This window comes from Theropithecus gelada, chromosome 3 (genome assembly GCF_003255815.1).
Source record: "Theropithecus gelada isolate Dixy chromosome 3, Tgel_1.0, whole genome shotgun sequence".
Taxonomy (NCBI): Eukaryota; Metazoa; Chordata; class Mammalia; order Primates; family Cercopithecidae; genus Theropithecus; species Theropithecus gelada.
In genome coordinates, this window is record NC_037670.1 from 8,224,108 (window position 1) to 8,239,622 (window position 15,515).

The window sequence follows — 15,515 nt, forward strand, 5'->3', positions numbered from 1 at the left end:
GCTGCCTCTTCTTGAGTGAGTGACAGCCAGGATCCATCCCCTTGAACAGCCCTGGGTGGCAGCCTCCCGGGCCGGCCCACAGGACCAGCTCTCCCTCCTGCCTAGGGCAGCAGGATGGGCCCCAAGGTGCCTATGGCGCTGGCTCTATGTGACCGACCCTGTATTGGCAGGCAGGTGTCAATAGGCAGAAACGCTGGCCACTCCAGCCTGGCTGACATGGTGACACCCCGTCTCTACTACAAATACAAAAATTAGCCGGACGTGGTGGCAGGTGCCTGTAATCCCAGCTATTCAGGAGGCCGAGGAAGGAGACTCGCTTGAACCCGGGAGGTGGAGGTTGCAGTGAGCCGAGATCGCACCACTGTATTCCAGCCTGGGAGGCAGAGCAAGTGGGACTCCATCTCAAAAAAAAAAAAAAAAAAGGCAAAAAAGAAACGTGGGCCACTCACTGCCTCCCCAGAGACCCGTCTTCCTTTATCAACCAAATCACCTGTGCTGGGCTCTGCTTGGCAGGGGTGGACCCCGAGGCCTCGGCAGAGGGGAATCAGGGACCTGCCCGTGGGAGACTGGCTCAGGACACAGCTGAACCACAGCCCTGGGAACTCCCTTCTCCCCTAGACCTGATCTCCAGCCCTTGGCCTAGGGACATGAGAGAACGGACTTCAGGCCCTAGACATTCAACTCAGGGGAGTCAGACGGAGACCCAGGCCGCGTGGGGAGATGTGCAGGCCACGGCTGAGCTGTGCACGTGGCTGAAGCTTCCTGAGCCTCCGTCTTTTCATCTGTGAAATGGCACTAACCAATCTACCCACTTCATGGGCTGCCGTGAGGATTAAATAGGGTCAAGTACTAGGGTGGCGAACGTTGGCCATCACCAGATACAAACTGCGCAGGGGCTGCCTCCAAGCTGCAGGGCAGGGAAATTGCCAGATAGGAGGCAGGGCAGCTTCTTGCTGTTTAAATTGAGCTTGGAATGAAGAAAATGTCACACGAAGGAGAGCAGGCACCCCAAGTTGCTGGGACCACCGGCCCGGGGCTCTGACAGTGGGGGCAGTCTCATGATGTCCCTTGGAGAGCTGGTCTGGGTGTGGTGCAGCTGTGTGGGTGGCCTGGAAGCTTTCCCTGATATGGCCAGGCTGACAGTAACCAAGCCCATGGACAGGCTGGGCCATGCACTGTGGCTTCTGGCCCAGCTCCAGGCACGACATGGGCCCTCATCAAATATGCACCACAGGAATGGGGACTCTTCAAGCCCCGCCCCCGCGGGAGCCCCACTTCCGTGCTCAGGGGCCCAGATGCCCTCTGCCACCCAGGAAGGCTAAACTCTGCAGTGCACCACCACGCCTGGGGGCTTCGGTGAATTTTGTTTTTTTTTTTTTTGAGACAAAGTCTCGCTCCGTTGCCCAGGCTGGAGTGCAATGGCGCAATCTTGGTTCACGGCAACCCCCGCCTCCCGGGTTCAAGCAATTCTCCCGCCACAGCCTCCTGAGCAGCTGAGATTACACGCTCCTGCCACCACACCTGGCTAATTTTTGTATTTTTAGTAGAGACGGGGTTTCTCCATGTTGGCCAGGCTGGTCTCAAACTCCTGACCTCAGGTGATCCACCCACCTCGGCCTCCCAAAATGCTGGGATTACAGGCATGAGCCACTGCACCTGGCCGATGTTGATTTCTGTACACTTGAAACAAATTTCTGTAATGAGGAAACCATGTCCTAAGAGCCAACCAGTCACCGGGTCTGGAGTGGCCATTTCCACATCTCCCCAGCCCCAAGAAGCGCAGTGAAGTCAGCGGTGGTGCGCTCCCTCTGGGACTTGCCGAGGGCCAGGCCCCTGCCCGACTTCCCTGGGGAGATCTGGGACAGTCGCTAAGTCACACAGGCCTGGAGATGGGGGCGGGCCGCCCGCAGACAGGCGGGACCTGTAGACGCCGCTTACTCACTGAGGGCTTACACAGGTGCAGAGGCACCGCAGATTCCCATCATGCATGAGGACAACCTTGTCACCCCCGTGGGACCGAAGCTCATCTCCCGCAGGCCAGAAAAAGAAACTTGGGACTGTGGTGTCCACACTTGCCACAGCTTCATGAACACGCACCCCGGGTTCCCTGTTCCGGCCTTGTCTTTCTGGAGACCTGCAGGGACTGCTGTCTATCCAGGGGTTTCCCCTGGAGGGTGTGGGCACCGTACAGGAGGGGACAGTTTGAGAGTCAATCGGGGCAGGAGTTCAACAGGTCCTTTGGATGTAGCTAGACCTTCTCAGCCTGTGGCATTTGGGGCTCTGGGAGGTGGGCCCTCTGCTCTCTTGCTGGCCCTGCCTGTGTCCACCAAATCGCCCTCACACCTCTGGAGGGGTCCTCCTGCGTGGGTCCTTCCTGCTTTATGTAGCCTGAGGCGTGAGCAGCCTTGAGTCCCCGCAGGAAGTGGATGCCACAGCAGGCCCCGCTATTGCTTCTGGGGAGGAAGTCAGGCAGGAAACACCTTCCCTAGCTGGGCTTGCCTCACAAGCTATGTCACAGCCGGCTTTCCCAACACTTCCTCAAAAGTAAGGCGTGGTGCTGGGCGCAGTGGTTCACGCACGCCTGTAATCCCAGCACTTTGGGAGGTCAAGGCAGGCAGATGACTTGAGGTCAGGAGTTCAAGACCAGCCTGGCCAACATGGGAAAACCCATCTCTACTAAAAATACAAAAATTAGCTGGGTGTGGTGGTGGACACCTGTAATCCCAGCTACTCGGGACGCTGAGGCAGGAGAATAGCTTGAACCCGGTAGGCGGAGGTTGCAGGGGGCCAGGATTGCACCGCTGCACTCCAGCCTGGGCAACAGAGCGAGACTCCGTCTTGGCGGGGGGGGAAAAAAAAAGAATTAAGGTGGGGTGGGGGTGCGGGAGGCAGGTAGGGAGGGACCTCGAGGCGGCTAGGGGGACAAAAGCATGGGCCACAGTCTGGGCTTGGTTTTTAGCCCAGTTCCCAGGGTGAGAAAGCCCCTCTGGTGCAGCCATACCAGGTCCACCTGCCCTTTGTCACTGATGGGCCACCAGGCCCCTAGGAACCTGTGATTTCTATAACCGGCTGCAAGCTGCATCCTGTCTGCCCGGTGAGCCAGGAGAGCGGGCAGCCAGCCGTGGGTGAAGTAGAGAGAGCCAGAGCTCACTTCCCACCATGAATCCAGGCAGGATCTGAACTCCAGGCAGGGGAAGTGATGCTTTTCAGAGTAAAGGACCCACAGCCCTGTCTGTGGTCATCTCCCTGGACTCACAGGTCTAAGGACAGGGACAGCGGCCTCCAGGATTCTTAAAATCCGTCCCCTTCCTCTTCCCCATCATAGGGAAACGGAGGCACTTTGGGAGAACATCAAATCCTCAAAACACACCCAAGTCCAGAAACTGGGGCTTCCACTTAGGAAGACGAGCGGTGACCTTCCAGAAGATGGGTGGTCGCTGTGCAGTGACTTTCCAAAAGATGCCCCTTTGGTGTGTGACAATTCTGCCCTCGAATGGTTAAATCCACCAGGTGCCTTGAATTTACTAAGACCAGCGCTTGTAGTATAATGTGGAAACTAGAAAGGCCTGGTCCCTTGATCTTCCTCGCCAGTGGAACTTTTGATCTTTGGAGAGAAAAAAAAGCAGAAATGGGGGACTGGAGGAGGCTCAGAAAAACCAGCCTGTGGCCGGGCACAGTTGCTCACGCCTGTTATCCTAGCACTTTGGGAGGCCAGGGTGGGCGGATCACCTGAGGTCGGGAGTTCAAGATCAGCCTGACCAACATGGAGAAACCCTGTCTCTACTAAAAATACAAAATTAGCCAGGTGTGGTCGCACATGCCTATAATCCCAGCTACTCAGGAGGCTGAGGCAGGAGAATCACTTGAACTGGGAGGTGGAGGTTGCAGTGAGCCGAGACTGTGCCATTGCACTCCAGCATGGGCAACAAGGGCGAAACTCTGTCTCGAAAATAAAAGAAATATAGAGACCAACCTACTTCAAAATGCAACTGAAGACACCTACTTGCATTGTATTGCTTTTTCAATCCAGACTACTCGGCTAATGAAGATTTTACTGGGCAAGTTTAACTTCCCCTTCACCCTCTGAAGAATCACACTATCCACCTTTTAGAAATGCACTGCCTGAGGTCAGGCGCTGTGGCTCACGCCTGTTATCCCAGCACTTTGGGAGGCCGAGGCAGGCTGATCACTTGAGGTTAGGACTTTTGAGACCAGCCTGGCCGACATAGCGAAACCCCGTCTCTACTAAAAATACAAAAATTAGCCGGGCGTGGTGGTAGGTGGCTGTAATCCCAGTTACTCGGGAGGCTGAGACAGGAGAATCTCGAACTCAGGAGGCGGAGATTACAGTGAGCCAAGATTGCGCCACTGCACTCCAGCCTGGGCAACAGAGTGAGACTCCGTCTTAAAAAAACAAAACAAAACCACACAGAAATGCACTGTCTGTTCATTAATTAATGCAGGTAGCTAAGGGCTCTTTTTAAGAGACAGGGTCTCACTGTCACCCAGACTGGAGTGCAGTGGTATAATCACTGCAGTGGCTCAAGTGATCCTCCCACCTCAGCCTCCCTAGTAGCTAGGACTAGAGCTGTACACCACAGCACCTGGCTTAAATCAAATCCTTTGTGTGTGTGTGTGTATATATATATATATATATAAAATAAAAATATGTGTATATACCTGAGACCAGGAGTTTGAGACCAGCCTGGCTAACTTGGTGAAACCCCATCTCTACTAAAAATACAAAATTTAGCCAGGTGTGTTGGTGGGTGCCTGCAACCTCAGCTATTCGGGAGGCCGAGGCAGGAGAATTGCTTGACCCTGTGAGGTGGAGGTTGCAGTGAGCTGAGATTGCACCACTGCGCTCCAGCCTGGGGACAACAGAGTAAGACTGTCTTAAAAAAAAAAAAAAAAGAAAGAAAAAGAAAAAAAAATGTGTTATGTACACACAGAATTGTTGTAACGGATTGAATCATGAATCTCCTTGGCAAGTCTGTGACCTCACAAATAAGTGTGAAACCAGTAGCTGAATGGAGATTCATGGAAGAGCTGGGCTTTCGCCAACAGCAGCCTTGCCATGGCCCTGATTCTCCAGGATCGGCACCGGGAGGTGTGGCTGAGGGTGGCACGGCAGGGCACGTTTTAAGGACACGTTCAAAGAACTGTGAGATGCTATCAGAGAAGCGGTCTCCTCCCAGGTTAGCAGGCAGGCCAATCGTGAGATCAGTTTCCCTTTCTGGCCCATGCAGATGGGGCACGGCAGAGGCAGGGACCACGCTGAGAACAGAGGAGCCTCAGAGCCAGTGTGTGGGCTCAGGCAGGAGGGGCTGCCGCATGAGCTCTCGATGGCAGGGGCTTTTGGCTCCCAAAATCGTATGTGAGCTGCTCTTCATCCATGGCTGGCTGGCCCAGATAGAAGGGTGGGTGGGGGCCCTGGCCCAGCTCAGAGGAGATGGACAGCAGTGGTCTGAGAAACACCGCAAGTGGCACTGTCCCCGGGAGGCCCGGTGGGCTCTGCCCAGCGCCAGCCTCTGCCTCGGTCTGCGTCCCACCTACGCCGAGCCACCCCCGAACTTCCCCAGACAGAACCATGAAAACAGCCGAGAGAGCAATGACTTAGTGTGTGAAAGGCATGGATGGATTTTATTGATTACCCTATATCTACAATTTGAGGTAAAATAGAAGCAACACATAAAAGGGCCTATTTCTGCTACCATGTCATATAATTCTCCATTGTGAATATTGTGATAAAGCTACTGAGAACTATGCTGTCACAGAGCCTAGCTTCTTGTAGAGCTGGTATTTTACAACTCGCATTGCTTGTGAAATCTCAACACATGTAAGACTCTCCTAGGAAGGCGCAGAACGTCAGAGGTTGCATCCTCAGCCCCCTGATCCCTCCTCCCTCCCCGTGCTGGCACCTCAGGGTTACAAGAAGAACTAGGAAGTAACGCCGGCCACGGCGAGCCCTGGAGAGGGGGCCGGCTAGAACCACGTTCCTAAGAATCCACGCCACAGCAGGTCCCGTCCCGCGATGTCGGGGGCCTTAGTGTCATCGAGCTAGCCCCAATCCTCAACCCGATCTTCAACTTCTGGTACACCATGCATTTTATTTGGACGAAAAGTAAAAGTGGAAGAGGTTCTCTCTGTATTTACTCTGTAATTCACACGCTGAGATACTGACCTCTGACTGTTAGGTGATCCAGATGGTTTTGCTTTTAATTATGATAAAAAAACATAGGAACCATGAGAGATAGCTTAGGAAAAGGTTTAGTCAAATATACAGATAGGAACTGTTCACTCAGTCATTAAGGAGAGCCGTGAACAAAAGATCATTTAAATGATTTTTTTTTTTTTTTTTCAAATAGAAAAACTAAAGAACTGAACTATCACAGGAATTTTTCTTCACTGCAGAAGCTGAGATGTTCCAGTAGGAGATATCTTCACTTGATTGGAAAATAAACACCGTAACTCAAGGCTCTGCTGAGTACATAAAAAATCTGGTGAGATTCATTCCTGTCATTTTCCCTGTCGTTTCCAGCATTGCTGTCAAATCCTGATAATACATTCCCAAGTACACCAGCCATTCCAGACCCACAGTCACTCTGCTCTTTAATTCACAGAACTGCTGAAAAAGTAGACATTTCTATCTAAAAGTAGAAAAAAAGGTTTGTATAGAAGGTATTTCTGTTATACAAGTATATTACACAGCTTGGGGAAGTAACACGTCCGAAAAGCTCTTCTCAACCACTGATACTTTAAGCTAAAATAGGAGAGAAAACAAACAAGCAAGCAAACAGGTTAATCTAATTACAGGAATTTAACAGTCACGAATATCACAACTTAATTTGCAAATTCGGGTGACAGTGACTTGGATTCAGATGCGCTCATAAAGCGGGATGAAACCTTAAGTCCATGAGCTGACAGGGTAAGGCAAACTCCAGTACAACAAGTCTCTGGATTTAAAAAAAAAAAAAAAATCCATTGTCAAAGTTTCCTGACTTCGGGTCTCAAGCTACTGCTCCTGTTATAACTTGGCCAAATTTAAGAAATCTGGAATAACAGGATCAGACTTGTGAACTCAACTCTGCAAGATGAACAATAGATCTGCAGCTCTGTGAGACTCTGCAAAATACTATTACTACGGAAAAAAAAAAAAGTCAGTCTAATGATTCTGACTCATAGTGAATTCCAATGAGAAGGACAACGTTTACTCTATAGATTAGAAACAACATTCTTTTTAAGGCAAAAGTGCTTTTACATCTTTGACTGAGAGACATATATTGATCCAAGGAGAATCTCCCTGTTGAATCTTCTAGCTTAAACATCCAGGAAGGCTCCCACCTGGCTCCCACATTCCCTGAAGGCAGGGCCACCATCTTATGTGAAAATGGGGAGATCACATTAGCTACGCGTATGCAGGGGGTTCAGATGGACACCACACGGCATCCCTGACACAGAAGCTGATTTACCCTAGGAGGGAAGAGGTCTACCACGTGGGGTCTGGTTCTTGCTTGATCTGAGAGCTTCCATCAGTCTCTTTTATTTCTATCAATGGAAACAAAATGGTACCGATTAATTATTTTGCAGACCTGCTCAATGATAAATCCATTCGTACCAAACTGTTTACTAAGATATGGTTTAATAATAAGAAGGACAAGACACCAAACATCAAAAGAGCTTCAGAGAGAGAAGTCTCTCTAGCAACACATTCAAAATTTTGTTACTTAAGTTTTCAAAGTAACAAACATCTCCTGGCTTTTATGCATTTAAAGGACACACATTATGTTATCTAGGTTATGTAGCAGAGTCATTCACGGAGAATTTACCAAGTCATCTGGGGGAAATGGAGCAAAAGCAGCTATGCGTCATCTCGCAACAGCATAACCTGCAAATCCAATTCACCCAGAAGAAAGAGAGCAAAACCACCACTCAGTTCTAGTGAAATAGTTTAAACACACAATCCTTTGTCCTGGTAAAAAGTCTTGGCTGGGCGAGGTGGCTCGTGCCTGTAATCCGAGCACTTTGGGAAGCCAAGGCCGGCAGGTCACTTGAGGTCAGGAGTTCCAGACTAGCCTGGCCAACATGGTGAAACCCTGTTTCTACTAAAAATACAGAAATTAGCCAAGCATAGTGGTGCAGGCCTGTAATCCTAGCTACTTGGGAGGCTGAGGCAGGAGAATTGCTTGAGCCTGGCAGGCGGAGGTTGCAGAGATCACACCACCTCACTCCAGCCTGGGTGACAGAGTGAGACCCTGTCTTAAAAAAAGAAAAAAAAGAAAAGAAAAGAAAGAAAAAGAAGAAAGAAGAAGTCTTAAGGACTTGCAGGACCACCCCACCCTTTTACCTTCTGTGGCTGGAACTTCCAACTGGCTTGGTTCAGCTGATTCTAAAGAGAAACACAGAGATTGATTTCCACATTGTTCAACAGCTGCTTTATACTATGAAAGAACTCAGGAGGAGGAAGAGGACAAAAGCCCTCCAGACTCTGTACAAACACAGGCGCATGATGAAACAATGCCCATGGTCTTGAGGTGGAGCACACAATTATCCAAGTGTACTTTCAAATTTCTGTTTCTCAAATGTGGTCCTAAGTTCACATATACAGCTGAAGTCTGAAAGAGCAGTCTTAACATAGCTCTACTGTGAAAACAACAAGTGCCTTAGTTATGCTTTCTTCCTCATCCTTCTGTTTACTCCCTTTAATAAAAGCTTTTCATTACTTTTTTGTTTTTGTTCATATGTTTGTTTTTTTGAGACACGATCTCCCTTTGTTGCCCAGGCTGGAGTGCGGTGACGTGATCTTGGCTCAATGCAACCTCCACCTCCCAGGTTCAAGCGGTTCTCCTGCCTCAGCCTCCCAAGTAGCTGGGATGACAGGCACACGCCACCACGTCCGGCTAATTTTTGTATTTTTAGGAGATATAGGGTTTTACCATGTTGGGCAGGCTGATCTCGAACTCCTGATCTCAAGTGATCCACCCGCCCCAGCCTCCCAAAGTGCTGGGATGGCAGGCGTGAGCCATCGCACCCAGCCTCATTACTTTCAATGACTCACATAGCACCGGGCCATTCCACTTGTTTTTTAAGGAATTTTTTAAAAGCATAATCTGTACATTTCTACTCAAGGACATTTTGCTCAATCACTTATGGCAGACATTAGAAACGGACGGCACACAGTCAGGTTAAAATGACGACCCTCTTTCTCTGCCATTTCATCCTATCCATTAATCCTGGGGTTCCTGATGTTAGGCCTGAGCTGGGATAGGGGGTGCAAATGGTTTGCAGCCCCCTGTTCTCAATCAGGACCCACAGCTTGAATTTATGTTTTGATCAGCTGTCAAACCCAGGAGTGAAAACCACAGAGAAGCATGTGTGCCCTGTGTAACTGAGTCCCCTCAGGGCAGGCGACTGAGTGGCAGGAGTAGCTCCGGGCCCTCCCCTGCCTCACTCACCTTGTATCACAGGGCCTTCTGACTCACTCTGATCAACCAGCTCTGAAAATGAAGCAGATTGGTTTAATAATGTAAGGACGTGTTGTTCCCTTTGACAAGCATTTTTACATACATTTGCTCAAGATGAGAAGGATACAAACCTCAGAGTTCTGACACGGTCCTCAGAATCACTAATTCATAGTAATTACCATAAAACTCTATTCCACACTACCGCACGAGAACAGGAACAAAAGAGAACATTTTATTTATGTATGTATTATTTATGTGAATAAATAATTTATTGAGACAGAGTTTTGCTCTTGTTGTCCAGGCTGGAGTGCAATGGCACGATCTCAGCTTACTGCAATCTCCGCCTCCAGGATTCAAGCGACTCTCCTGCCTCACCCTCCCAAGTAGCTGGGATTACAGGTGTCTGCCACCACGCCCAGCTGATTTTTGTATTTTTAGTAGAGACAGGTTTTCACCATGTTGGACGGGCTGGTCTCAAACTCCCAACCTCAAGTGATCCGCCTGCCTCAGCCTCCAAACTCCTGGGATTACAGGCGTGAGCCACCGCTCCTGGACTCACTTTTGTACATTTTTAATAATAAAGTTAAGAGAACAAAAACACACTTGGAAAACTAAGTTTGGCTTAAAATACTACTGAAAATGACATCAATGTTAAGGAATTGAAAGGACATTTGTTCACCCGCTCGGCAATATTTGAAAGCCCAATGTGTGCCAGACACTGTGCTGAAATAGTAATAGAAGCAGGCACATTAAGTGACTGACTTTGGCACGAAATCCAAGCACAGTCATTATAACAGTCATAAAAGCAGTAATAAATATAGATTGTATTCGCTGAGCACATACCGTAGGCTAAGCACATACTATAGGCTAGATGCTGTTCTAGGTTAGGGGGCTGCAAACTCTTTTCTTACAGAGCCAATCAGTAAGCATTTTAGGTTTTGCAAGCACACACTTGCTGTTGCCACCTCTCAGTTCTGCCATAAACAAATGAACACGATGGTGGTTTCAATAAAACTTTATGCACACACCTCGGCAGGAGCTTGCTGACACTTGTTCTAGATGCTTTCCATCTACTGGAACGACTCCCCCAGAATCATTGCTATTATTACCATTTTATGATTAAGCACATCGAGGATAGGAAAAGTTAAGAAGCTTGAAGAATTTTATAACTTGGAAGTGCCTGGTGTTTTTACTGAGGGCTAAAATAAGTATCTGGCATGGCTGCTGACGTAGGTGAAGGAACGTGATATACTTTAAACACATATACACACTCACACGCACACATGTCAGACCCCGGGGAAAAAACAGAAACACTTCACAAAATACTCACGGTTATTAATCACAAGTCCTGGAAATGGTCTAAAGAGAGAAACAAATTGTAAAGTATAATAATTTATTTTCACTCTATAAGGATTTACAGGTATAACTGTCTATTCAACTCATATCTAGCCCATGTCATTTACGTACTACAGTGAGGAGTATTATCCATGATCTTATAAACTTATGGAAGAGATAGATACGTATCCATAATAAGAACACTGTTAGAAAATGTTACGCAGTAAATGGAGGAAAAACAAAAAACAGAAACGCCAGAGCAGGAAACAGAGTGATTCTTTTTTTTTTTCTTTTTTTTTTTTTGAGACGGAGTCTCGCTCTGTCGCCCGGGCTGGAGTGCAGTGGCCGGATCTCAGCTCACTGCAAGCTCCGCCTCCCGGGTTTACGCCATTCCCCGGCCTCAGCCTCCCAAGTAACTGGGACTACAGGCGCCGCCATCTCGCCCGGCTAGTTTTTTGTATTTTTTAGTAGAGACGGGGTTTCACCGTGTTCGCCAGGATGGTCTCGATCTCCTGACCTCGTGATCCGCCCGTCTCGGCCTCCCAAAGTGCTGGGATTACAGGCTTGAGCCACCGCGCCCGGCCGGAAACAGAGTGATTCTAAGTTCAATGCACAGAAGAACGCAAGGGGCTTTTGGCCTAACTCCTGGGAATGATATGGAGAATGACCATGGGGAAGCGGAACAAAAATATGAGATTTTGAGGGAAAGAAGGTTGGAAGAAGACGAGTGAATGAGAAGAAGCCTCAAGAGGATTTATTATGAGATTTCTGAGTGCCAGTCCTGAGAGATGTGAACTAGAGACAGTGGCAGTTTGATGATGAACTGATTGGGTAGGTTAAGTTGTAGCTAAGTTTCTGGGGCGCTGGAAGAAAAGAGGAAGATAACCTGGGGTTGGTGCTCAGGTGGGCGTCTCCTTTTTTTTTTTTTTTTTTTGAGACGGAGTCTCACTTTGTCGCCCAGGCTGGAGTACAGTGGCGCCATCTTGGCTCACTGCAAGTTCCGCCTCCCGGGTTCAAGCCATTCTCCTGCCTCAGCCTCCTGAGTAGCTGGAACTACAGGCACGCACCACCACGCCTGGCTAATTTTTTGTATTTTTAGTAGAGACGGGGTTTCACTGTGTTAGCCAGGATGGTCTCGATCTCCTGACCTCATGATTCGTGCGCCTCGGCCTCCTAAAGTGCTGGGATTACAGGTGTGAGCCTCCGCGCCCGGCCTAGGTGGGCGTCTCTTATGGTAACAAGGACACAGGAAGGAATGTGGCGTTCAAATGGTGTTAGAGGATGAGTACAATCATCATGCCTGCTCTACGGGAGGGAGCTGACACTCTCCGTGGTAACAATGGTCACTCTCATTTACAGACAAGGAACAGAGTGACCAGGCTAACAAATGGCTGATGCGAGGTTGAATCCGTCTGAGCCAAAGCCTGTGACACGGCGCCCTAAGACAGAGGTTGGCAAAGTTTTTCTTTCTTTCTTGAGATGGAGTCTCACTCTGTCGCCCAGGCTGGAGTGCAATGGCATAATCTCGGCTCAATACAACCTCCACCTCCTGGGTTCAAGCGATTCTCCTGCCTCAGCCTCCCGAGTAGCTGGGACTACAGGCACGCACCATCATGCCCAGCTAACTGCTGTATTTGTGTACAGACAGGATTTCACCATGTTGGCCAGGCTGGTCTGGAACTCCTGACCTCAGGTGATCTGCCTGCCTTGGCCTCCTAAAATGCTGGGATTACAGGCGTGAGCCACTGTGCCTGGCCAAGGTTTTTCTATAAAGTGCTAGAGAGTAAATATTTTAGACTTTGGAGGCCATGCCGTCTCAGTCCCAGCTATTTACTCACTGTGACAGGAAAGCAGCCATGGATAATACGGGCGTAGCTGTGTTTCAGGAAGTCTCTAAAAATAGGAGGCAGGGTGAATTTGGCGAACAGTCCTAGTTTGCCAACCCTTTGCCAAAGAATTAAAAGAGTCGGCTTAGGCAGAGGCACATCTAACATTCTAACGATGAAACAAGTTATCTTTATTTGTTCATTGCGTAGCACAGGAAGCCTGATTCGATGACTACCTGTGGCTGCGTTTTAGATGAGTCAGCCTCATGAGCTCCAGACTCGTTCCTGTGACTAAGCAGAAAACTCTCACTTACCTAATGACCGTGAATTTGATAAACTCGGCAGAATCTAAGATCCTTCTCATGGAGCTGATTTCCAGGTAGCTGGGGGCTTTGAAGGACACCCCCGGGGGCATGCCGTCAACCACCACACAGCCAGGGTTAATTGTGATTTTCCTGTAGGGAACTTTCACAGGAAAACCCATACCAATGGCTTCACCTACAGTGACAGTGAGACAAACAGCACAACAGCACAGATTAACCCACTGCCTTAAAAAGTCTGTCAAAAGCACCAGATGAACATTTATTTTAAAGACTGTCTCTGCTGTTAACTAAGGTCTTTGTACACGTCAAACAAATTTAAATATGAACCTTAAAAAAAATTTGTTTTTGAGATAAGAGTCTCACTCTGTCACCTAGGTTGGAGTGCGATGGCTTGATCTCAGCTCACTGCAATCTCTGCCTCCCAGGTTCAAGCAGTTCTCACGCCACAGCCTTCTGAGCAGCTGGGATTACAGGCATGTGCCACCATGCCCGGCTAATTTTTTGTATTTTCTAGTAGAGACAGGGTTTCACCATGTTGGCCAGGTTGGTCTCGAACTCCTGGCCTCAACGAATCCACCCGCCTCGGCCTCCCAAAATGCTGGGATTACAGGCGTGAGCCACACTGCCAGACAGTGAACCTTAAATTCATGAACTTTTGTACTGACAATCGATAATATAACACTAATGGTATCTTATTAAATAAATTTAGCATAAACAAAACACTTACTTTTAAATTTTAATTCCTTTTCTATAGGAGGATTACAACCACCTAACCATCATCTGCTGAAAAGATCTTATTAAAACAAATCTCTTTGCTTATAGCAACTGTACTTTGCAAATGCAAAACTTACCAAATTTCCGACTAAAGAGGTCATTCACTTGTTCTCTTAGCTGTCTAGCTTTTTCAACTTTCGAGAGTCTTTCATTATCATCATCTAAAACAGTTCAGAGAAAATCCAAAACTTAAATACTGCTTTTTTTTTTTTTTTTTTGTAAAGAGATGGTATCTCACGATGTTGCCCAGACTGGCCTCGAACTCTTGGGCTCAAGCGATCCTCCTGGATCCCAAGTAGCCGGGACTACAGGTACAAGCTGCTGCTCAATGATGCACTTTTAATCCCAATTTACAGGAGCTCTGTGTAATGTTTTCAAGCATTTGCCATTTTTAAATGATTTAAGTATTTGAGCACTTTGAACTCAATTAAATTTGAAATTGTTTAAAATAATGCCTAACTAAAAATGTTACAAACTTATTCTTGTTATAAAGACCTTTACCTGCTGTTTTACATAGATTTTTTATTTCCCAGACGGAGTATCGCTCTGTCACCCAGGCTGGAGTACAGTGGCGCCATCTTGGCTCACTGCGACCTCTGCCTCCCGAGTTCAAGCATTTCTCCTCCCTCAGCCTCCCAAGTAGCTGGGATTACAGCCACGCACCACCACGCCTGGCTAATTTTTTTTTGTATTTTTAGTAGAGATAGGGTTTCACCATGTTGGCCAGGCTGGTTTTGAACTCCTGACCTCAAGTGATCCTCCCGCCTCGGCCTCCCAAAGTGCTGGGATTACAGGCGTGAGCCACCGTGCCCGGCCTTATACAGAATCTTTTTAAGGAACAGACTAGACACATTTGGGTGGTTAACAGGATTTAGCTCATGCCAAGTGCCAAAACTTGTGGGAGCTGTTTGGATAGCAAGTGTATTTGGAAGGCAACTGCTGTAGGGGTCTGGGAGGAGCGCCAGGCAATGTGTAATGTATCTGAGTACCTGGAGGGGCTGAGCAAACCTCTCTAGCTGGGAGAGTCCAAGAGGCCCTTAAGAGACCCCCACAAACGATGATGGAAGCAGAGAAATCATACCTGGAATTGTCACCTGAATGATGTTAAGGTCTTCTACACCTGAGGCAGTAGTATTAACGTTGGGTGATGAATTTATTTTTCCTGAAAATATAAATTTAAAATCAGAATTTGTAGAAAACATGGTCAACATCTCTAATAATCATGCTGTCTGAGACTGTTTGATCTCAGTCCTGTTCAAGGTTCTTTCTTTCCATGGTACATCATTTCAGGAAGACATGACGCCCCCTGAAGGGCTGCTTTTCACTGGTTTTCTCTTCCTGGCGGTGCTTAGGAGAACATCACACACAAACAGAGCCACCCAATTATTAAAGAACCGAAAACTATGAAATAGCCCCAACTACAACTTTGAATGGGTTTTCCTTTTTTTTCTTTTTTTTTCCTTTTTTCTTTTTTTCCTGAGATGGAGTCTTGCTCTGTTGCCCAGGCTGGAGTGCTATGGTGCGATCTTGGCTCACTGCAACTTCCGTCTCCCAAGTTCAAGCGATTCTGCTGTCTCCTCAACCTCCTGAGTAGATGGGATTACAGGCGCCCGCCACCACGCCTGGCTAATTTTTTATATTTTTAGTAGAGACAGGGTTTTGCCATGTTGGCCAAGCTGGTCTCGAACTCCTGACCTCAGGTGATCCACCCGCCTTGGCCTCCCAAAGCGCTGGGATTACTTGTGTGAGCCATCGCGCCCGGCCTCAATGGCTATTCTTTTTTTTTTTTTTTT

At 48.1% G+C, this 15,515-nt stretch overlaps 1 protein-coding gene across 8 annotated transcripts in view; it reads right to left on the minus strand.

The window, feature by feature from the left end:
• Positions 1 to 5,616: 5,616 nt before the first annotated feature.
• Positions 5,617 to 15,515, minus strand: part of GTF2I (general transcription factor IIi) — a 105,665-nt gene continuing 95,766 nt past the window's right edge. For 5 of the 8 annotated variants that reach the window (XM_025379396.1, XM_025379392.1, XM_025379395.1 and 2 more), the window contains 8 exons: positions 14,804 to 14,884; positions 13,800 to 13,883; positions 12,940 to 13,123; positions 10,795 to 10,823; positions 9,456 to 9,497; positions 8,348 to 8,389; positions 7,473 to 7,548; positions 5,617 to 6,763 (listed from right to left, as the gene is read on the minus strand). In XM_025379396.1, coding sequence (XP_025235181.1) covers positions 7,490 to 7,548; positions 8,348 to 8,389; positions 9,456 to 9,497; positions 10,795 to 10,823; positions 12,940 to 13,123; positions 13,800 to 13,883; positions 14,804 to 14,884 — 521 coding nt within the window. In that variant the 3' untranslated portion in view covers positions 5,617 to 6,763; positions 7,473 to 7,489. The remainder of the gene's footprint in view (positions 6,764 to 7,472; positions 7,549 to 8,347; positions 8,390 to 9,455; positions 9,498 to 10,794; positions 10,824 to 12,939; positions 13,124 to 13,799; positions 13,884 to 14,803; positions 14,885 to 15,515) is intronic. The other 3 variants (XM_025379391.1, XM_025379389.1, XM_025379388.1) reach the window with 2 other exon arrangements.